The following is a 23,373-nucleotide window of genomic DNA, read 5'->3' on the forward strand; positions in this document are numbered from 1 at the left end:
AGTTTTCTGAGATAGTTAAATAAGAGATGGAAATGGTGTGTGTGTGTGTGTGTGTGTGTGTGTGTGTGTGTGTGTTTCAGTCACCAAAATAAAAGTAAGTCACTGTACTTGAAGAGGATTAGGTGCCATGTGATACAATAGAGGTAGGAGTGTGGGTTTTGTTCATTTCTCTTCTGTTAACTTGCTGTTTGACCCTGGGCAGGTGACCTCTTTGGTCTTAATGTTTTGGCCAATTAAATAAGGATGCTTGATCAAATGAGCCTAAGGGGCTTTCTAAGACATATGTCACTTTCATATAATACTTTATAAGTAATTTTTATATTTTTCCTTTGGGGAGCTTGTATAAAATCATAAACTCAAGTATAATGTATTTGCTTATTCTCACCAGGGTCAAAGGCTTGAAGTGAAGAAAAATCCCTTCCATTTCCTTTTCAGGACAGTTTGTATAATTACTTCTGACATCTTGATGGACAATTTACCCTGCATTCCTCTTAAACAAGTCATTCTGCCTTTAGTCCCATCCTTCTCTTTTGTCTTCTTTTTCCAATCCAAACTGCTGAGGGTGTGGGGGAAGAGGTGAACATGTGGTGGGGAATCCAGAGAGTTTGAGAGACAGGGGAAGAAAAAAAGCAGTTAATGTTGGAATGCTGAGGTAAGACAGACTGTTATAATAATCTGTTAATTCTGAGTCGTGATCTGCCAGGCTGAAACAAAATGTTTCTGTTTTCCTTTGTAATTACACTACAGGAATCCTGAGTGTGGAAACCTCAGGTGATTAGTTGCCCACAGTAGTCTATTCTCCCAAACTCTGTGAGCTGAGCCTAGTGTAGTCAAGAACAGAGACACTCAGCCAGTGTTGAATAAATGAGTCAGTGAGTTGAAAAGTCCTAGAGACCATTGTCTAAATCCTTCAACCCTGTGGATAATGCAGCTGTAGATTCTCTTGTTCTCCATGCCGAGATAATATAGTGATGAGAATCATAGAAATACGAAGAAGAAATTACTTTTCTTTGATTCAGGCAGCAGCAGATCATTTTAAAAGGGTTCACAGATTATGCTGAAACAAGCAGGACTATGGAAAATACTAAGTAAAATAGTGATAGAAAAATATTGTAGTGCTATTGTCTTATAAGTAATTTAAGAAATTGACACATGCATCTGCCTGGCAAGTATTTGGAGGACGTAGAGGAGTGGAGGGAAGGGTGAAGGGCTGGGCACTGCAGAAGAGAGCTTGAAAGGAACTATTTGAAAGAGGTGCTGCCAACTCTAGATTCCCTGCATGTATATATTTCCAAAGATGACAGATTTTTGGAGGTGTTTATTTTGGAACTAATCTTCTGTATTTCCATTCTGCCCCCACTGTATCCTGTATCTTGCACTGCCAGAATTATGGTAGCTGCCATGAAGCAGGGCTGTGGCAAGTGGCCAAGTGTGATAAAACCTATTTTTTTTTCATTTTAAAACAGAGTATGGATATGAGGATACTTTATGAAGTATTTAAGGATAGATTGAATGGAGTAGGAGAAATAGTAAAAACCTAATGAGAAGATTGAAAGTTTTTTATTTGCGTTTGCTGGAATTTGTTTGGTAAACAGAAGAATACCAGCTTATGTCTGTCTCTGTCACTTTCTTCTTTCTTGCCGCTCTTTCTCTGACCTTTGAATGCTTGTGTTAGAATAGATAGGAAAAATGGATTTTCTGATCGTGAAGAGATGGTAGTGATTTTTTAATTTTTAGTTTTTGAGAGAATCCCCAGGGTATGCTCTGTGTGAATGTCTCATTACATGTATGCATGCGAGAAATTGTTTTATTTTTTCGTTTTTGTTTTAAACCCTCCCCCACCATGAAATTTTTTCTTTTTTTATCTCCAGCTCTGACTTAAGCTTCAAAACAAAATGTTATCTAAACATTGTTGAGGTGGTCTAACATATTACAGAATTTTAGAGTGTTCATTTATTAGAAAATTAAACTGCAGTCAGTATTTTCTTGAATTTTATTTTTTTTAATGTTTATTTTTGAGAGAGAGAGAGAGACAGAGAGAGAGAGAGAGAGAGACAGAGCATCAGCAGGGGAGGAGCAGAGAGAGAAGGAGACCTGAAGCAGGCTCCAGGCTCTGAGCTGTCATCACAGAGCACGATGTTGGGCTCAAACTCCTGAACTTTGAGATCAAGACCTGAGCTGAGGTCGGATGTTTAACCAACTGAGCCACCCAGGTGCCCCAGTGTTTTCTTTAATTTTAGTATCTCATTCTACATTGACATTTGATTCAGAATAAAATCAAGTTCCTAGCTTGGCTAAGTGCCACAAAGTCGGGTGAGCTTTAAATATGTAATGACTTTCTTTTTAATGATTGCTAGAGGTTTTAGCAGTAAAAAGGGGAAAATGAAAGGAAACCCTAATAGATTTCTTGCCTAAAAAGAGCATTCTTGGTAAGATTAAAAGTAGAGACAAGCTGAGGCCCTGAGTTAGGGATCTGAAAATCCCATCACAGCCAGTATCAGAAAGTAGCAGCACTAGTGGAAGAAAACACAGAAGGTCTCTACTGATGAGGGGGCTCACTTGGAAAGGGCATTCCATCACCAGAGGGTTTTTTTTGGGGGGGGCAGGCTTCATAAGAAAACTACATTCTATTCAGTTAAACATAATGGGAAAAGTCATTTGTTTTTAAAGTATGAAGTATGTCATGTCTATAAAAACATGTAGAATATTTATTTCTTTTAGCTTGAAAAATTAAACACGATAACTATGAAAGCTGCCCCAGGTATCTTTCCTCAGTCCTATTTCTTGTCCTCTCTCCCCTAATTACCATTCTTTCCAATTTAGTATTTACCATTCCCATGCATGTATTTATGCTTTTGCTGTATCTGTCAACCTTACATAGTACTGTAAATGTTTTAAGCCTTATTTAGAAGATTGTACACTGTATGTAGCTATATAATTTGTTCTTTTTGTTTAAATACTTTGAAGAATCTGTAGTTGATACGTGTAGTTCTGGTTCATTCATTTTTAACTGTTTTGTCATGTTTCATTCTCCATTTCTCATGTTTAACCATTCTCTTGTTGACTGAAAGTCTCTTTAGCTGAATATTTTGGGGGGCTGGGAAAGAGGAATATATTATGTCATTTTAAAAGTTAGACGAGGAATATTTTGACTTTCAAAAAAGCCAGTTTCCTTTTTTGGGTGTGGAATGCCCTCATTTATCATATTCCTGGGAAAACCCTTTGTACTTCCGGAGAGAAGGCAGAGAAGAATAATGTTTCATTACACAGACGAACATGTCTTGTGCAAAGTGCCGAACGGCATCCGCTGTAATACAGCATGCTCATGTGGGATTGAGCTGTTGCAGCTAAAACTTGGTTTGTTCTATGAAAATGCTCAGTTTTTTTTGAAGTGCAGACAAGCTGTAGATGGGAACTTGTTGACATTTATTCATTGTTTCTCTTCTGTGAGTTCCCAAATTTGCAGTTTGGGACTGCTTTATTTGGTAAAAAGGGTATATGCCTTAAATGGTAAAAAGATTGTTCTTGAATTGTGTCATGGTTTTACGGAGTAAAGGAAAAACAAGGTCTAAGAATGGAGGGGTGCTTTTTGGGGTAGACAGTTGATGTGAAATAAAATGCTTTAATAATGAATCTTATATGTGTATTTGCCATTGAGTATTCCTTGTAGTCATTGTTTTAGAAAGGCAATCTCTGATAAATTTTTTTTCTTCCCAATTTCATGCAGTTGTCTTTCATTTGTAACATCTTTGAGAGGCACCTGGGTGGCTCAGTAGGTTAAGTCTGACTTCGGTTCAGGTTCGTGAGTTCGAGCCCTGCGTTGAGCTCTGTGCTGATAGCTCAGAGCCTGGATGGAGCCTGCTTCAGATTCTGTGTCTCCCTCTCTCTTTGCTCCCCCCCCCCCCAATCTCACACTCTGTCTCTCTGTCTCTCAAAAACAAATAAACATTAAAAAACAAAACAAAAAGAAGAACTGTTAACATCTTTGATAATGGTTTGGATAATGTTGCAGAATACACAATACAGAACTCCATTCAGGTTGTCCCTCCAAATGATTTGCTATTGTGCTTTAACCAGAAATGCTGATGCAGCAAGGGAAACACTAATAAATGGGATGCTTTCCAGGGACTGTAGCTAAGGCAAAGCAAACACAAGCCAAAATTGGGAAGAAAATGTGAGGTAGGCACCCACGATGCAGTCTGGCCAGATATGCTATTAACAGTGAATATCCCTTTCTAAATAAATTAATCGAGGCCTGGGCAATTTGAAAAAAAAATTTTTTTAACGTTTATTTATTTTTGAGACAGAGAGAGACAAAGCATGAACGGGGGAGGGTCTGAGAGAGGGAGACACGGAATCTGAAACAGGCTCCACGCTCTGAGCTGTCAGCACGGAGCCCGACGCGGGGCTCGAACTCACGGACCACGAGATCATGACCTGAGCCAAAGTCAGCTGCCCAACCGACTGAGCCACCCAGGCGCCCCGAGGCCTGGGCAATTTGAATCATCAGACTGTTTGCTAAAAAGGTGACCCAACTTTAAGCATACTGGAATTAGGGACTAGTGTAATAGTCTTTTGGCTAAAACTTATTTAGAATGAAAACTTAAATTATCTTTGTTTTTTCTTATTGGAGAGATTCTGGTGCCCCAAGAATGATTAAATTCGGTTGCCTGTTGGTTTCTGCCATTGTGGTTCTGTGGGGGCAAGGATGCTAAAAGGGCCAGCAAGTAAAAGAAGAGATTATTTAAAAAAAAAATTGAGGGGGGGGGGCGTTGGAATGATTAGATGGAAGGAAGAAAGAGATTATTGAGAATTAAGAATTGAGAATTAACTGATTATGAAGAATGATTTTTGTTTTTTCACTATTGCTGCTTTTCTTATAAGTCATAGTTTTTTATTCACAAATTCCTTTACCCACAAATAGTGCAGGCATTGGAAGAGGAGGTAATGGTATGTGAACAGGCTCTTTTCAAAAATGTTGTCCTGAAAAAAAAATGGTTGTTCTTGTTTTTGAATGATCTCTGATAAAATTTGCCAAGAGTCAAGCATTTTGAAACAGAACTCCTAAACCAGAGGGTTGTGTGGCTAGGTAAATGAATTGGATTTTTTGTTTTAGTGCACCAAGAGTTTTAAGTTTTGTGAACTTCTTTCTGAAACTATTGAAAGTTCTGAATGAATCTGGATAACCTGAGACTTCTATTGCCAGGGTCCCTTTCAGCTAAAAAATTTTTTATTCTTATTTAAGAAAAAAAAGAGGGGGGTGCCTGTCTGGCTCATTCCTTGGAACATGCAACTCTTGATTTCGTGGTCTTAAGTTCAAGCCTCACCTTGGGTTTAGAGATTACTTTAAAAAAGAAATCTTGGGGCGCCTGGGTGGCTTGTGCAAAGCTATCATGACTGACTTTGGCTCAGGTCATGATCTTGTGGTTCGAGCCCCGCGTTGGCCTCTGTGCTAAGGGCTCAGCGCCTGGAGCCTGTTTTCGATTTTGTGTCTCCCTCTTTCTCTGCCCCTCCCCTGCTCTTTCTTTCAAAAATAAATAAATGTTAAAAAAAATTTATTAAAAAATCTTTAAAAAATTTCTGCTTTTTCTCATTGTTTATTAGGGTTCCATTTTTTAAATGTTAGAAGCATAGAGATGAGTGAAAGAATTTTGCTTCTTTAAAGCAATTTCTAAAAGTATTATTAGTCTATGAATTGTTGCTTCAGATTCTCGAGTTTTACATCTATATGAGCTTACCATGCGGATATCAAAAGATTCAGTACTTTCTCAGGAAAAAATGTATATTTGAGAGTTTCTCATAATCTTCTGGATTTATTCTAGGTTCTAGGTTATAGCTAATATTCTTTCAAACTTTCTTTCCTTTGTTGTCATATGCTGAGGTATCCATGTCAGCAGGCTCAGGAGAGCCTTCACCTTTGACATTGACTTTACTTTTTTCTATTCTTTTAGGTCTTTCACTACCATTCCTACAGTGGTTGACAAGATATCGTTTCCACCTCACTCTCCATGTACCATGCCAGTGACATCTTAGCCGCTAGAGTGTGGAGCTGGCCTGTGGGAGTCAAGTAAGTGCCTTTTTTACTATTTGGCATGGTTTTTGCTTACTTTGCAAAGCCATGTAGAGGAACTTCTTAAGATTAGTTTTTAAAAAGGCACTTGCTTGATCCTTGTGGGCTGGCTCTTTGCTCTAGCCTGCTATTGAATACCTGGTAGCTAACATGGGGCTGAACTTAGCAAGGTGACTGTCACAGGATGGAACATTTTTGTTAGCATAGACCCTAAGGGATGATAGATCTGGTCTTGGCCTAATTATTAATTAGCCCATTCATGTTGATGTACAACCCCTGTCCCATCCCAGAATGAATCAGAACTTCTGTATTAGATCAAACAGTTAGTCTGGCCTTCTGGAAATTTAACAGGTTATGGATAACCAAGGGTCTGCTGGTCTAAACCAACTGGGTTGCATGGAAACAGAGCAGCTCTCCCAAGAAAGTCAATGACCTTGAAATTTAGCTCTCTATATAGCTTAATTAATTTAGCTTAATATATAGAAAAAGTGATGGTTGGCATTAATGAGGTATGGGTTTCTTTTCTTGCTAAAGTTGCTAAAACCTGGTATTTTACTTTTGCAGGTCACCTTGTAAATTTTGCCTGTATAAATTAACACATCCCCTGTTATGTCATAACAACCATGTAAGGGAGAGTGTTTTCCTGCTCTGTCTTAGGTATTGGTGGTGTGACCTGTTCATGCAGGGGAAACTTGAACATTCTCAGGTATGTGAAGATCATGATTCATAAACATTTTCTCCCTGCAAACAAAACAGTTTATTTCAGTGTGAACTCATGAAATGGTTTTACAAAATCTATCTTGCCAGTTGATTTTCTGCCCCTGATTCTAGGACAGGGAGTAGCCAATTACAGCCATGACCATCACTTGTTTTTGTGAATAAAGTTTTATTGGAACACACACCCATTCATTTACAAATTGTCTATGGCTGCTTTTGCACTATAGCAACAAAGTAGAGTTGTGACAGAGACCGTATGATTCACAAAGCCTAAGACTATCTGGGTTTTTAAGAAAAAGTGTGCCAGTTCCTTCTATAAAAGAAACAGACTTCAGGATATGTTTAGATATAAACTTGTTGGAACCACAGGTGAATTGAATAGTCTTCTAAAAAGAAAGCCAAGCCCTGTGTCATAATGCTGTCTAGCAAATAAATATTTGCAATATATATGGTGGTGGGATTAACTAATACAAGGTTAGTGGAATGGAAAGCCATGATGGCTGTTCAACTTGTTTTCTTTTATTCATTATATCCCCCTACTCCTCACCCCCCATGGGACTAAACACTCATTCCATAACGGGATATTATTTTTCTTTCTAGAGGCTTGATTTTATAGGACAGATAAGGATAAAAGCTTTAACTAGGCTATCTTCCCAGAAGTGATAACTAAAGGACCTCTTTATTCATGGAAAAAATATTAAAGTTGAAATGAACTTGAGATCATGGAAATTGAGAATCAGAGAAGTTTGGGGAAATGTTCAAGGGTCACAGAGAAGACAGTGGCGGAACTGAAACCAGAAGCTAGGTCTCCTGCCTCTTTGCCCAGGGTTCCTTCTACTAGGTCTTACACCATAGTAGGGCTACTTGTTTTCACTACTAACTGTAAGGCACAGCCTTTTCACTTTATTCCCTCTGAAGTAGAAGCAAAAAGACTCAACGATTTAAACCACAAAGATGTGATTTATTGGAGAATTGATGTTTTTTGGATGCTTTTATTTTCTTGTTTGAAGATTAACTGGGGGGTTGCTTCTTAATGAATCATTAAAAACTTATATATTCAAAAAGTTTAGATTAGTTGGAATAAGAAAGGAAGTCTGAGCCTTGTTCATTATTTTATAGCTGGGAGCAAAACCAAAATCAGCACAGATAGAATGCTTCCCTCATATATCTATGTGTCTAAGCCCATAGATGGAAAGAGTGTATGTGTGTGTATGTGTGCATGCGTGGGTGTCTGACAGCTCTTAAAACGCATTTGGATTGCATTCTGAGAGGAGTTTAGCAGGTGTATTACAATCTGCAGATTATGTTGCAGAGTTTTAAGTGGATTTTTAAAAATAAATTCTATTTTTAAACAGTTTTGGATTTATAGGAAAATGGCTAAGGATATTACACAGAATTCCCATATACACCCCATCTCCAGTTCCCCTATGGTTAACATGTTACATTAGAAGTAACATGTTACTTTTTTGTGTATTATTCAGTGTGTATTATTCAGATTCCCTTAGTTTTTGCCTAATGATCTTCTTCTGTTCCAGGATTAAATGAAGTTTTGTTCACATGTTCACTGATTTAGAAGGCATTGATATGACCACCTGAAAGTTAGACTAGTTTTTTGTTTTTTTTTTTTAATTTTTTTTTTCCACGTTTATTTATTTTTGGGACAGAGAGAGAGACAGAGCATGAACGGGCGAGGGGCAGAGAGAGAGGGAGACACAGAATCGGAAACAGGCTCCAGGCTCTGAGCCATCAGCCCAGAGCCCGACGCGGGGCTCGAACTCACGGACCGCGAGATCGTGACCTGGCTGAAGTCGGCCGCTTAACCGACTGCGCCACCCAGGCGCCCCAAAGTTAGACTAGTTTTGAAGTCCCTTTTATATTCCAGGAGTGCGATTCAATGGGTACAGGCTTAACTGCTGCAGAGTTGTGACATTTATATTCCGTACATGATGGGAAAGTGGCTACTTTACCTTATTGATAGTAATGGCTCTTGAGTTGTTTCTGAATTTTCTGCATCAGCAGTTCCAGAAACAAGGCAAACTTGATTACTTCTTTTTTTTTTTAATTTTTTTAATGAGAAACATTTTTTTAACGTTTTTATTTATTTCTGAGAGACAGAGACAGAGCGTGAGCAGGGGAGGGGCAGAGAGAGAGGGAGACACAGAATCCGAAGCAGGCTCCAGGCTCTGAGCTGTCAGCACAGAGCCCGATGTGAGGCTTGAACCCACAATCCGTGAGATCATGACCTGAGCCGAAGCCAGACGCTTAACCGACTGAGCCACCCAGACACCCCAAACTTGGTTACTTCTAAGTGTTATAGTCACATTCTAAATTGCTGGTGACAATATCCTAAACTAAGTTGCCTTCTTGGGAAGCCATGTGGTTCAACAATCCTACTTAAATATGTTTATCCTCCTGGAAGTCATTTTTGATGTAGTTTTCATCAGCACCTTCTGATAAATCATTAATCATTCAAATTTCCCTATAAAGATCTTAAAGTATTCCTTCCTTTAAAGTTCATTAGTTGTTTTACTAAAGTTGAACACTTGTACGCCCTATGACTCAGCATGTTCACTCCTAGAGTTATACACAACAGAATTGTGTGTGTGTGTTCACCAGAAGACATGGACAAAGATGTTAATAAGCAGGATGAGTTGTAATAGTGCAAGCTGGGATTTTCCAAATGCCCATCAACAGTAGAATGGGTAAATAAGTTTCTGGCATAATCAAACAATGAACATTAAATACTGATCAGAATGAACATACACATTCAAAATGTGTGAATACAATATACAATAATATGATAATGTGTGAATCTCACAAATAAAATGTTGAGTGGAGGAAGCCAGACACTAAAGAGTGCATAACTCTGATTGCATTTACATAAATTTCAAAACCAGGTTAAACTATCTGTGGTGTCAGAAGTCAGGAGATTGATTACCCTTGTTGGGGATTGGGGAAAGTGTTTGCAATGGGGTATGAAGGGGCCTTCTGGGGTACTAGTAATGTTCTGGTTTTTGTTTTGGGTACTGGTTATATGGATGTGTTTACTTCATGAAAGTTCACCAAGCTTATATATTTTTCTATATTCATGTTATTCAGAAAAAAGTATACAAAAATGTTAGCAATTCTGGAAAAAGCACATGCATGCACAAATTCACTGCTAATATTTAAGGGATATATGGAGAACACACTGAACAAATTAGCCTTACATCTTAGAATATATGGTGTCTGAATTAAAGGATTATCAAAGTGGCATTGTGTTATTGGATCTGTTACAGTCCTATTTGTATTATAAGATGAATAATGTAGGTTGAGGTTTTGGGGATGGCTCAGAAAAGACATCTTTTCAGTCTGTATTAAGTACAGTCCCCAAGTCATATATCCATCCTTTCTAACCTTACAGTAAAGACTGGTAAGCCAAGTAGTTGTGACTTGGGTGTATTAGTATGTTTATGCATGGTGAAGTTTCTCCTTCCCACTGATCAGTGAGTGAGCTTCAGTCTTGTATCTCTGTATACTCTACATGTTCTTTTAGCTTTCACGGCATCACCTCAAACCTAACCAGAATGTAGAGTCCTTTTCCCAAATAGAGCCCCCTTTCGTGACTTTACTGTTGTTGTTGTTGTTTTTCCTTATTGGTACCTTTGGTTCTTCTAGTTTGGTTCTTGAGTTAACTTTCCCTTTCTGACCCTTTAAAAAAAATGTGGTGAAAACACATAACATAAAATTTACCATCTTAACCATGTCTTCAGCATACACAGTTCAGTATCCCACCCTTTGCACTTTGTGATCCATTATCACTATCCTTACCCATGTTGAAACTCTTACTGTATATCTAGACTTTTGTCTAAATAGCATCTCAACTTCCAGTGTTTCCTCTGTAAGCGATCCATTCTATATCTGCGTGCCAGAGTTATAGTTGTAAAATCTCACCAAATTATTCCCCCACGTAAAACTTTGCTTGCCACTACCTACAGGGTTATAATGCAGATTCCTTAGTTGGATATTCAAGGTCTTCCATAATGGAATTCCAATCTGTCTTTCCATCTTTATTGAGAATGTTGTTTTTAATCACCAGTGACTACTTACTAATTTCCAAGTTGTGTGAAGCACTGTACAGGCATAATTTTACTTAATTCTGTCCTATAAAGTAATTGCCACTGAGGAAATAGAGGCCGGAGGGCTCTAAGTAACATGCTCAAGTAAGTGATGCAGTTAAGAGTTCAACTATAGGTCTCCATATGCCACAGTTGTAAATCTCTGTCTCCCAGTGCTCCTGAATGCCTTGAGTAGGCTACTCCTGAACCACCAAGTGCGTTCCCATCTTTACCTAGCTCTTTCGCTTCTCAGATCCATTGCCTGGAAGGCCCTTACTTGTTCCTTTTTCTCTCCTAGTCCCATCGTATCCATTAAGTCCAGTGATTTTTTTCCTCCCCCTCCTTATCCCAGTTTATAGAAAACTCCTTAGGGCTACTACACACTTGGTATTTTCACTGCCTTGAATCTGTTTCTTTTTATATACAGATGCATTCGCTTAAACTTTGTTTTTTAAAGTTTATTTTTATTTTTAATTTTTTTAAATATTTATTTTGAGAGAGAGAGAGAGAGACAGGGCATGAGTGGGGTAGGGGCAGAGAGAGAGGGAGGCACAGAATCTGAAGCAGGCTCCAGGCTCCGAGCTGTCAGCACAGGGCCTGATGCGTGGCTCGAACCCACAAACCATGAGATCATGACCTGAGCCAAAGTCGGACGCTTATCTGACTGAGCCACCCAGGCACCCCTTTAAAGCGTATTTTTTGAGACAGAGCAAGAGCGAGTGTGTGTGAGCAAGGAGAGGGGTAGAGAGAGAGAGAGAGAGAGAGAGAAAAGAGAGAATGTGGTCCCATCCCATGAACTGTGAGATCATGATCTGAACCAAAATCAAGAGTCGACTGCTTAACTGACTGAGCCACCCAGGAGCCCCTTCGCTTGAATTTTTAGATTGTAACCTCCTTGAGGTTGAGGGCTTGGGGTATAGATTTTTTTGTATCCCTTGCAGTACCTTATGTATAACAGGTGCTCAGTAAATGTCTGTGTTGATCATTTGGAATGATAATAGAATCGTTGATAGCTGAAGATATATAATGTGCATCAAAGACTCCTTATTGGTTCTTTGCACTTCTTGAAGCTCTTTATAAATCCAGCTAACAGTCTTATTCAGAACCAGGAATGACATATTTAGACTAGAGGTAGATATCATTGATTTGTAGGTTGGAAGCTTGGTAACTGTTGCCACATGCTGATTCAAATCAGCGCAGCTCTTCATGTTCAGAATTTGACTTCTCATATTCTCACCATTGGTGCTTTGAGTTAGACCACTAGCATATCTCATCTCTAGTATGCCAGCAGCCTCCAAATTAGTCTTCTTGCTTTTGCCCTTTTTCTCTGTGATCAGAACTCAGGCAGTGGGAATGATGATACCAGAAAGATGACGACCCTTCCAGTAGCTTCTCATCTCACACAGAGCAAAATATAGAGTATTTAAAGTGGCCTATAGGCAGCAATGTGCTGATAAACTGGATCTCCAGAGGGGGGACAGCCACTGATTTGTAACATTTGACTACTTCTGTGGTATAATTACTCACTCTCACTACGGCTGATTCAAAGTTCTGGAATGCATAACAATCTTCTTATCGGCTGGTACCAGCCAGCTCCAGCTCCCCACTGCTGAACATTCCCTGTCTGACCTCCCCCTGCTACTGCTTTCCCCTTGCCCACTCCATTTTTGTGACACTGACCTTAGTGTTCCTCAAACATGGCAGATATCCACCCACCTCACAGGATCTTTGCATTTGCAGTTTTATGACTAGAATGCTCTTTTCCTGAAATACTTGCATGCTTGCTTATTTGTTATCTTTCTCAGGTCTGCTCAGATATCTTCCATGATCTCCCTATACAGGCATACCTTGAAGATACTGTGCGTTTGGTTCCAGACCACTGCAGTAAAGTGAATATTACAGTAAAGTGAATTGAATGTATTTTTGTTACCCAGTGCGTATAAAGGTTATGTTTACACTTTACTGTGGTCTATTAAGTACCCAATAGCATTGTATCAAAAAAAAGTACATACTTTAATTAAAAAAACTTTATTGTTAAAAAAATGCTAACCATCTTCTGAGCTTCCAGTGAGTTGTAATCTTTCTGCTGGTGGAGGGTCTTGCCTCCGTGTTGATGACTGCTGACTGCTCAGGGTGGGGGTTGCTGAAGGTTGGGGTTGTTGTGGCAACTTCTTAAAATGAGACAATAGGGTGAATTTGGCTGCATCAACTGATTCTTCCCTTTATGAATGATTTCTCTGTAGCATCAATGCTGCTTGATATCATCTTACCCACAGTAGAACTTCTTTCAAAACAGGAGTCAATGCTCTCAAACCCTGCTGCTGCTTTATCAACTAAGTGTATGTAGTATTCTAAATTCTTTGTTGTTGTTTCAATGATCTTCACAGCATCTTCACTAGAAGTAGATTCCATCTCAAGAAACCACTTTCTTTGCTCATCCATAAGAAGCAGTTCCTCATCCTTTCAAATTTTACCATGGGATTGCAGCAGTTCAATCCCATCTTCAGGCTTCACTTCTGATTCTAGTTCTCTTGCTGTTTCCACCACACCTATACTTAGTTCCTCCTTGGAGATCTTGAACCTCTCAAAGTCATCCATGAGAACTGGAATCAGCGTCTTCCAAACTCCCATTAATGTTGATATTTTGACCTTTTCCCCCATGAATCATGAATATTCTTTTATTTTTTATTATTATTTTTTAACATTTATTTATTTTTGAGACACAGAGAGACAGAGCATGAACGGGGGAGGGTCAGAGAGAGAGGGAGACAGAATCTGAAACAGGCTCCAGGCTCTGAGCTGTCAGCCCAGAGCCCGACGCGGGGCTCGAACTCACGGACTGCGAGATCATGACCTGAGCCGAAGTCGGACGCTTAACTGACTGAGCCACCCAGGAGCCCCGAATCATGAATATTCTTAATGGCATCTAGAATAGTGAATCCTTTTCAAAAGGTTTTCAATTTACTTTACCCAGATCAATCAGAGGTATCCCTATTTGTGGCAGCTATAGCTTTTGAAAAGTATTTCTTTTTTATTAAAAAATTTTTTTAATGTTTATTTATTTTTGAGACAGAGAGAGACAGAGCATGAATGGGGGAGGGTCAGAGAGAGAGGGAGACACAGAATCTGAAGCAGGCTCCAGGCTCTGAGCTGTCAGCACAGCGCCTGACGCGGGGCTCGAACTCACAGACCGCGAGATCGTGACCTGGCTGAAGTCGGATGCTTAACCGACTGCGCCACCCAGGTGCCCCTAAATTTAATTTCTTAAAAAAAATTTTTTTAATGTTTTTGTTTTTGAGAGACAGAGAGAGAGAGTGTGCGCGAGCAGGCAAGGGAGAGGCATAGAGAGAGAGGGAGACACAGAATCTGAAGCAGCCTCCAGGTTCTGAGCTGTCAGCACGGAGCCTAACGGGGGGGGGGGGGGCGCTCAAAGTCACGGACTGTGAGATCATGACCTGAGCTGGAGTCGGACACTTAACCGACTGAGGCACCCAGGCGCCCCAAATTTAATTTATTGGTTGTCCTGAGATGATTTCCAATATACACTACAGAGTTTTTATACCTGACTGATGCCTTGCTATAGTGATGCATTGCTGCTATTTCCAGACAGTGTAGTCTGTCTGTGGGTAATGGTCGTATTTCCTTTGGAGCCTGAAAAAGAAGCATTTTGTTTTGGTTGAAATAAAATTATCTGTGAAACTTATAGACAAATCAGTTTAATCCTTGTCACTGGTAATTGCAACTTGAAATTATTGCTCACTTATGCTTCTAATGAGGAACTCAACAATATTTATGGTGAAGTGTGTGTTTGGTAGTGTGTTATTCTCACAGTATCATCTTTGTGAATTTGAGGATCTATGATAAGTAATGAGAAAACAACCTGTACATTTTATTTGAAGATCAAAATGAGCTTATGAGGACATTTTCCTTTATGAAAACTAAAATTTATAGATCAACTTAGCATACTGGTTTATTGTCATTAAAAAGTGTATGACTTCTTATAAATTAGATGCTGCCTTTCCCACTTGATCTCGGTTACTGCCTCACCACCTGATCCAACCCCTCTGCCTTTTTGTATTTTATTCAGCCCTCTACTTGCCTTAGTCTAGGCATCGACAACAATTACAATGAAGTAGCAAGATTGAGTTGTAGTTACTGCCAGACTTTTCTTTCTTTCTCTCTTTTTTACATGTAAGTATTTTTACAAATAAAATTGTAATGTAATAACAGTTAAAAACACAATAGGCAACATTACATTTTCCAAGTTAATCTTTGGGTAGCCACAATAACCCATTTTTGTTTTGGGGTTTGATTCACAGAGGTCAGAGAAGAGAGTGGCTTGAACTGAAAGCTGTCACTTCTTCCCTGCAGGCAGTTAAATGGAGAAAAAGTCTGTTTCTCTTTGTGAGTGTATTACTTTCTTGGACGTGTTTTTAACTAAAATTTGCAGTATTTCCTGCCTTAACACTTTTGGACATGAGTGAAAAATCTCCTTTCTCTTATGAAAGCTTAATTTGCTTTGTTACATCACTTTTGACTTTAGGAAATGTTTATCTTCTAGAAATTTTTAAATCAAAACAGTTTTTTAGAGCAGTTTAATATTCACAGCAAAAGTGAGGGGGAAGATAAGAGTTAGATTTTTTTTATAGCTACATTTTAAATAAGTACCAACAAGTTTGTCAGAACAAAAATAAACTTAATGTTGTGTTCTTGTGTGTGATGTTATTATTATTCACTTTAAAAAAGCTTTTATCTACTATATAAGTACCAAATCACAGAAAAATAAAATATACAGAAAAATGGAAGGAAGGAGAAAGTACTACTCAGAAACAACCATTGTTAATATTTTTATGCATTTCTTTCCAGACGTTTTTTATGGAGTTCATCTCTCTTTTGATAAGAGTAGTTCGTCTTTAAATACAGCATAAAACCATATTTTGCTTCCTTTGCTTAGCATTATACCAAATGTTTAACAAACTTGTCATGAACATTAGATGGCAGCTTAATATTCCAAAGAGTAGCCATATCACTGTTTGTGTTTACAATATAAATTTCAAAATAGATTTTTTTTTTTTTTGGCGGCAGATTCCAGAATTTTAAAGAATAAACATTCTTGGGGCACTGGGTGGCTCAGTCAGTTAAATGTCCGATTTCGGCTCAGGTCATGATCTCACAGTTCATGGGTTTGAGCCCCATGTTGGACTCTGCTATGACAGTGCAGAGCCTGCTTGAGATTCTCTCTCTGTCTATCTCTCTCTCTCTCTCTGTCTCTTTGCTCCTCCTCCGCTTGTGCGCGCGCACACACACACACACAGTCTCTTTCTCAAAAATGAATAAATAAACTTTAAAAAGAAGAATAAACATTGTTTCCTCTTGAGACAAGTTTCAGGAAAATTGGAAAAGAAATTAAAAAACCTATATTCACCTGATGATCCTTCTGTACTATGTTACTGTGTGAACAGAATTGGATACCACCCTCACCATGTTCTTATACACTCACAAGTAACAGCCTCAAATTACAATAAAGTTATTTAAAGCATCTCTTAAAGTCCATCTGTTTGAGATGCTGTTCTCAAGATCCCTTTTACCATTTCAGTGAAAGCTGATAAGATTCTTCTAAGGCTGTTGGAAAGCCCATCCTTCAGTCTCTAGATTTGGTAACCAGGAATATTAAGAAATAATTTTCTTCTTCTTCTTTTAAAATTTAGATTCAAATTAGTTAACATACAGTGTAGTATTGGTTTCAGGAATAGAATTTAGTGATTCATCACTTACATGTAACACCCAGGGCTCATCCCAACAAGTGCCCTCTTTAATGCCCATCCCCCATTTAGCCCATCCTCCCTCCTACCTCCCCTCCATCAACCCTTGGTTTATTCTCTGTATTTAAGAGTCTCTTATGGTTTGGCTCCCTCTGTTTTTATTTTATTTTTCTTTCCCTTCTCCTATGTTCATTTGTTTTGTTTCTTAAATTCCACATGTGAGTGAAATCATATGATATTTGTTTTTCTCTGACTTATTTCGTTTGGCATAATGTACCATAGTTATATCCGCGTTGTTGCAAATGGCAAGATTTCATTCTTTTTGATGGCCGAGTAATATTCCATTGTATATAAACACCACATATTCTTTATCCATTTATCAGTCGATGGACATTTGGGCTCTTTCCCATATTTTAGCTATTTGATAGTGCTGCTGTAAACATTGTGGTGCACGTGCCTCTTCACGTCAACAGTTTTGTATCCTGTGGATAAATACCTAGTAGTGCAATTACTGGGTCATAGGGTAGCCACTCTAGAAACCAGTATGGAGGTTCCTCAAAAAGTTAAATATGGAAATAATTATTTTCTAGACTTTTCTTTCAGAATTGCTAAATGATGTTTTCATACCTTGTGAATCTTTCACATAGGTGTGCTGATATGCTATACTTTTAGGAAAATAAATTCCTTTCTGTTAAACACTTAAGTTGTGCCTCGTCTTTTGCTATTATGTGCATTGCTGCAGTGAATAACCTTGTGCATTCATTATTGCTCCTGTATGAGATTATAGAATGTGTTCCTAAAAGCAGAAAGTATGAGAACTACTATCTGTTTACATCTTTGCCAACACAGTGTGTTACCAAACTTTTGGATCTATGTGTGATTGGTGAAAAAATTGTATCTCAGTGTAGATTTAATTTGCATTAAGTGAGTGAAGTTGAACATCTTTTTAAAGAACTGCATTTCCTTTTGCTGTGCACTAACATTTAAATTATTTAGGGGCGCCTGGGTGGCGCAGTCGGTTAAGCGTCCGACTTCAGCCAGGTCACGATCTCGCGGTCCGTGAGTTCGAGCCCCGCGTCGGGCTCTGGGCTGATGGCTCAGAGCCTGGAGCCTGTTTCCGATTCTGTGTCTCCCTCTCTCTCTGCCCCTCCCTCGTTCATGCTCTGTCTCTCTCTGTCCCAAAATAAATAAACGTTGAAAAAAAATTTTTTAAATTATTTAAGTCTGAGTCTATAGTTTCAACAGGTACATTTTAAGGGCTGTATTATGTATAAAAGCAAGAAACTGCCTGTAGATGTTGCTTAGTGAATACAATATTAGTTCTGTGAAGACAATTATATAAATAGAGGTTAGATTAGATTTATTCCTTCTTACAGAGAAGCAAATTTCAGTTAATCACATGGAAGAAGTTCTCTCATTAGATCAGCTTTAAAATGGAATGGTCATCCTTGGGACTAGATGGATTCTTTGTTACTAGATCTGTTATTGGAAAGGAGATACGAACCCTTGTCCCTGTTGGGCAAATTAGGCACATAGTGTTGAAGAAGTGACGGGTGAATCATGTGGAAGGTTAGATTAGGTTGTTTCTGATAACCTTTTTATTTTCATATTATATTGTATTTATTTATGTATGTATGTATTTATTTATTTACGTTTATTTATTTTTGAGACAGAGAGAGACAGAGCATGAATGGGGGAAGGTCAGAGAGAGAGAGAGGGAGACAGAGAATCTGAAACAGGCTCCAGGCTCTGAGCTGTCAGCACAGAGCCCGACTTGGGGCTTGAACTCACGAACCGCAAGATCATGACCTGAGCCGAAGTCCGACGCTTAACCGACTGAGCCACCCAGGCGCCCCTTTCATATTGTTTTTATTTTGGACATACCAATTTCTCTATGTATATTGATTTTTATATAATTGTGAATAGATCAATTTTTTCCTGTCTTGCCTAATTCCCTTTCTCCTTTTACTTCTCATTTTGCTCCAAAGTGACTGTATAGTATATATCTTTTCATATTTTCCCTCTTACTTGGATCACCATCCTATCTATTTTTTGTCTGCCTATCAGTACACATACATTCCTCCAGGCATACATGCATATGTATAGTTATTTTAATTTTTTTATAAAATTGGATCATACAATGCATTCTTTCCTGCATCTTATTTTCTCACTTAATAATAACTAGTACAATATTTTCCACATCAAGTATTCATTTATTCATTTATTTATTGGCTGTATAAATTCATTTATTGGCTGTATAAAATATACCATTATAAATGAGATTATTTAAAAAAAAATTTTAATGTTTATTTTTGAGAGAGAGAGACAGAGTGTGAGTGGGGGAAGGGCAGAGAGAGAGAGGGAGACACAGAATCTGAAGTGGGGTTCGAACTCACTAATGGTGAGGTCATGACCTGAGCCAAAGTTGGATGCTTAACCGACTGAGCCACCCAGGCGCCCCTAAATGAGATTAATTTTTGGTGCAGCTGTACATTTGTTGATGTAGCTAATCTTTTGTTGATGGATTGTTCCCCCCCCCCTTTTTTTTTGTCACTGTGCACATTGTAGTAAGTACCCTCACATATTAGTACATTTATTCTATGAGATAAAGAGTCAGTAGGGGGAGGGCGCCTGGGTGGCGCAATCAGTGAAGCATTTGACTTTGGCTCAGGACATGATCTCACAGTTCGTGGGTTTGAGCCCTGTGTCGTGCTCTGTGCTGACATCTCAGAGCCTGGAGCCTGCTTCAGATTCTTTATGTCTTTCTTTCTTTCTCTGCCCTTCCCTGACTCACATTCTATCTCTCTCTCTGTCCCTCTCAAAAATAAACATTAAAAAAAAAATCAGTAGTGGGATTGGTGGTTCAAAGTGTGTGTGTGTGTGTGTGTGTGTGCGCGCGTGTGTGTGTATACTATATGTATAGTTAGTAATATTTAACTTGTTTTCCAAAACCAACAACATAAGAGTCTTTGTCAAGTCCCTTCTGATTTATTTGAGACCATAAAATAGAATTATGTAGCCTTTTTATAGTTGTTAGCTATATATAGTATTAGCTGGATTCTTTTTTTTTTTTTAATGTTTATTTATTTTAGAGAGAGCACACGAGCATGAATAGGGGAGGAGTAGAGAGAGAGAGAGAGGAGAGAGAGAATTCCAAGCAGGCTCTGTGCTGTCAGCATGGAGCCCAGCATGGGGCTCAATCTCATGAACTGTGAGATCATGACCTACACCAAAATCAAGAGTAGGACGCTTAACTGACTGAACCACCCAGATGCCCTGGATTTTCTGGATTCTTAAAAGATTTTATCTGAATAGGTCTGTTTATAAAATTGTCTTTCTGTGTTCTGAGTGACTATGTTACTTTAATACAAAATAAAACAAAATTCTCAAAACTCTAGTTCATGTACCTAGTACCAGTGTAATATCTCACAGACTAGAGGGTAAATGGACTTGAGACAAATGTTAAAACCTGACTTTGGGGATGGGGCTGGGAAATAAAGTCCATTTGGTAATAGATTTTTATCTTTAAATTGGGTATTCACTTGGTTACAAGAGGATTAATTATAAGAATCTCTTTCTCAAGTAGTCTCAGCTTGAACAGATAAATATAGAGCACCAGTGTTGGGAGAGGGAATGCTGTAGAAAATGTGTGGGTAGCTGTTGTAGTTTTACATAGCAGATAACATCTAGGATGAAGAATAGATGAAAATGCTCATTGAGGATTAGTGTTCTTGAAACATCATCAAATACAACATTCCCAGGCCTACCATTCACAGCCATTCATAATCTTGCCCATCCTGCGTAGCTAAGATATTTCCCACTGAGCTCAACACACTTTTCTTCAATCTTGTATTTCTGTGTTTGCCACACTATTCCCAGTGCCATTCATTTGGTCTCATCCTTTAGAAGGCATGTGTTTCCCCTTCTGCACCCCTGCAGAAGGATGGATTCTAGTTTATCTTTTCAGTACTCAAGTGCTGTCTTCTTCATGAAGTGTCTCTGACCTCTCTAGTCCACATTGATCCTTTTTTTCGTTCTTAACTCCTACAGCAGTGATACTTTGACTTTCTTCCAGCTGGTTCCTGACTTTACATTTATGTAGCAGTAAATAACTTTTTGAGTTTTTATTGAGTGCCTCTTGCATATGCAGCACTACTACTCTAAATACTGGGTCTAAAGGATGAAGATAGAAAATGTCCCTGTCCTCATGGAGTTTATATTCTTGTGGGGAGAGACAGCCAATAAATAAAATAACTAGCAAGAAAACATCAGACAGTAAGAATCTTATGAGAACATCTATGAAGAATGAATCAGATATCTTAGTTGCAAGTGGTGGATCCCATTCTAGTTAGTTAAAGCAGAGGAAAAAAAAATTAAGAGTATTACATAGCTCATAGATTCTTTAGGGGTAAGTGGAGAATCAGTTTGGGGACTGCTTAGCTAGGAACAATGCCTAAATTATAACACTGGGCTCCATCATTGGAGATATTACTTCTTTTGTCGCAGAACAGGTATTGGAATTTGCACTGTCTGTGCTGAGTATGAGATGTAACTGCTAGGACATCTGTCATTTCGCCTTCTGAAAGGAAGGTATATCTCTCTGAAATATACTTCAGAATAGACTAAACATGGTGTCTCCATTATATCACTTGCTTTCTAACTGAAATATCATGTGAGTGTGTTTGGTTGGGAGAACGTAGGTCACATACCCACTTCCTGTTTACAGAAAAGGCTGAGGAAGTGAATTTCTGACTTATGTTTTGGGAAGGCACGACTTAGGAGATGAGAAATTTTCCAAACAAGGAAAGCGGTTTAAAGGTACTAAGTAGTTATAAACCATGGAAAAGTTGATATGGTAGAGAGTGATTGCAGGGTTAATTTGGATTTGAGTAGTCAGAGAAAGCCACTCTGAGGTCAAGAAACTTAAGCTCAGCCCTAAATGACAAGGAGAAATCCATGTAACATTAAGGGTGAGGAATATTTTAGTAGGGTGGACCAGTCAAAAGGCCGTGGTTTGAAAGTGGGATGGGGGTCTGAGGCACAGGATGGTGAATGAGTCTGGCCTGTTGGAGGAACAGCAGGATGGCTGATGTTGCTGTAGTGTGGTGAATGAGAAGGAGTGTAGATGAGATTGTAAAGGAGAGGATATTTTTGTTTTGTTTTGTTTTGTTTTGTTTTACCAGAAGTGTGAAGACACTCATCTTACTTTTTCTTCCCCTGAGATGTCCTGTTGAGAGTAGGGATGTAATTATAGGTGTGGAGAAAAGGAGGATATTTCTGTGTTATTAAACCCACGAGCTCTTGGATATTATGGAGTGACTAAAATTATTTATATACTGTTCAGGAGGAGAACAGTGTGAGGTTTCTAGCAAAGATAAGAAATATCTCTGCATGTCCAGTGAGTAGTGGGATAAAGCCTTCTGTTTTCATTCCAGTGCCTCAATCTAGCGAGCCTTGAAAGAAATCCTTCTTTATTCCTCTTACCTTGATGTACAGGAACCATGTTTTGTGTGGTTATGATGATTTGTATTGCACTAGCTCTTGTGACTGCTTCAGAATAACAAAAGACTCCAGCCTCAAGTCTGCATTGATAGATCTTTCCTATTAAAGAATTGCATCATATAATGAAGTGATAGAAAACTGTTTTCTAGTCTTTTTTTAGAAATCAGCTCCACAAACAAATGAGATAAATTTGCCTTGGAATGCAGAACAATTGCTACTCTGAATAAAGTAAACTCTGCTTTTTGCTCACTCTCTTTTACATTTTCCACTTCCTATTCAAACTGGAACAGATAGTCCTTATGTATCTAATATGCTCCTACTGCACAGGGGTGTTTGGACTTTAGATGGACTAATGTGACTATAGGTGGTAATATTCTATGCAGAGTTTCTCAACCTTGGCACGACTGATACTTTGTAAGATGATTCTTTGTGAAAAGGGGACTGTCCTGTGCATTGTAACGTGTTTAGTAGCACCCCCTCCCCATTTGTGATAACCAAAAAAAATATCTTTAGACATTGCCAAACATCCCTGGTTGAGAACCGCTTCTCCAACTATAGCTTTTTGGCTTTCTTTTAAAACTCATCCTATTTGTCCTTTCTAATGGTAACTGATGACCATACTTGTAGGTGCTCTGCAGAGATTACATCCATTTGAACAGTTTCTAAATATGATTATCCTACATGTGCAGGGACTTTTAACATAGTTTGAAAATGAGAAGACAAAACCTCTTTCCCTTATGTGTATATCCAATGGACATTTCCGATACTACTTTAGTAAGATCATATAAGAAAATGTGAAAGTGCACCGTGGGTGATATTAATGGATGTTAACGGCTGAGGCCGCAGTAACTATTTCACCTTTTCCCTATTGTGCAGCTGTAGTATGGCTTCTGAATTTGACACTTGCCTCATGTGTGAGCTATGATTAGCCTCAGCCAGTGGTTTTGAAATGGCCAAACATGACCTATTAAAGGGTCAGAAAATCAATTTAGTAGAGTGGCAACCAACTTAAAAAAAATACTAAATGTAATATAAGAAAATATCAGAGTGCATTGTGTATAGTAAGACTATTGTTTCACAGAATATTTGTTAGCTTGTCTGAATATGTGTCTACGTATGTGTATGAGTCTTGATGTAAAATATATTTCTTTTTTTTTTTATATATGAAATTTATTGTCAAATTGGTTTCCATACAACACCCAGTGCTCATCCCAAAAGGTGCCCT

At 38.5% G+C, this 23,373-nt stretch overlaps 1 protein-coding gene across 4 annotated transcripts in view; it reads left to right on the forward strand.

Moving 5' to 3' along the window:
- MCU (mitochondrial calcium uniporter) overlaps positions 1-23,373 on the forward strand; it is a 211,017-nt gene that overhangs the window by 9,238 nt on the left and 178,406 nt on the right. For 2 of the 4 annotated variants that reach the window (XM_040485340.1, XM_040485342.1), the window contains exons 2-3: positions 5,952-6,067; positions 6,635-6,776. The exons of 1 other annotated variant lie outside the window; for it this stretch is intronic. In XM_040485340.1, coding sequence (XP_040341274.1) covers positions 6,009-6,067; positions 6,635-6,776 — 201 coding nt within the window. In that variant the 5' untranslated portion in view covers positions 5,952-6,008. The remainder of the gene's footprint in view (positions 1-5,951; positions 6,068-6,634; positions 6,777-23,373) is intronic. One more of the 4 variants, XM_040485343.1, reaches the window with a different exon arrangement.

This window comes from Herpailurus yagouaroundi, unplaced genomic scaffold, assembly GCF_014898765.1.
Source record: "Herpailurus yagouaroundi ecotype Mexico unplaced genomic scaffold, PumYag 163, whole genome shotgun sequence".
Lineage (NCBI taxonomy): Eukaryota > Metazoa > Chordata > Mammalia > Carnivora > Felidae > Herpailurus > Herpailurus yagouaroundi.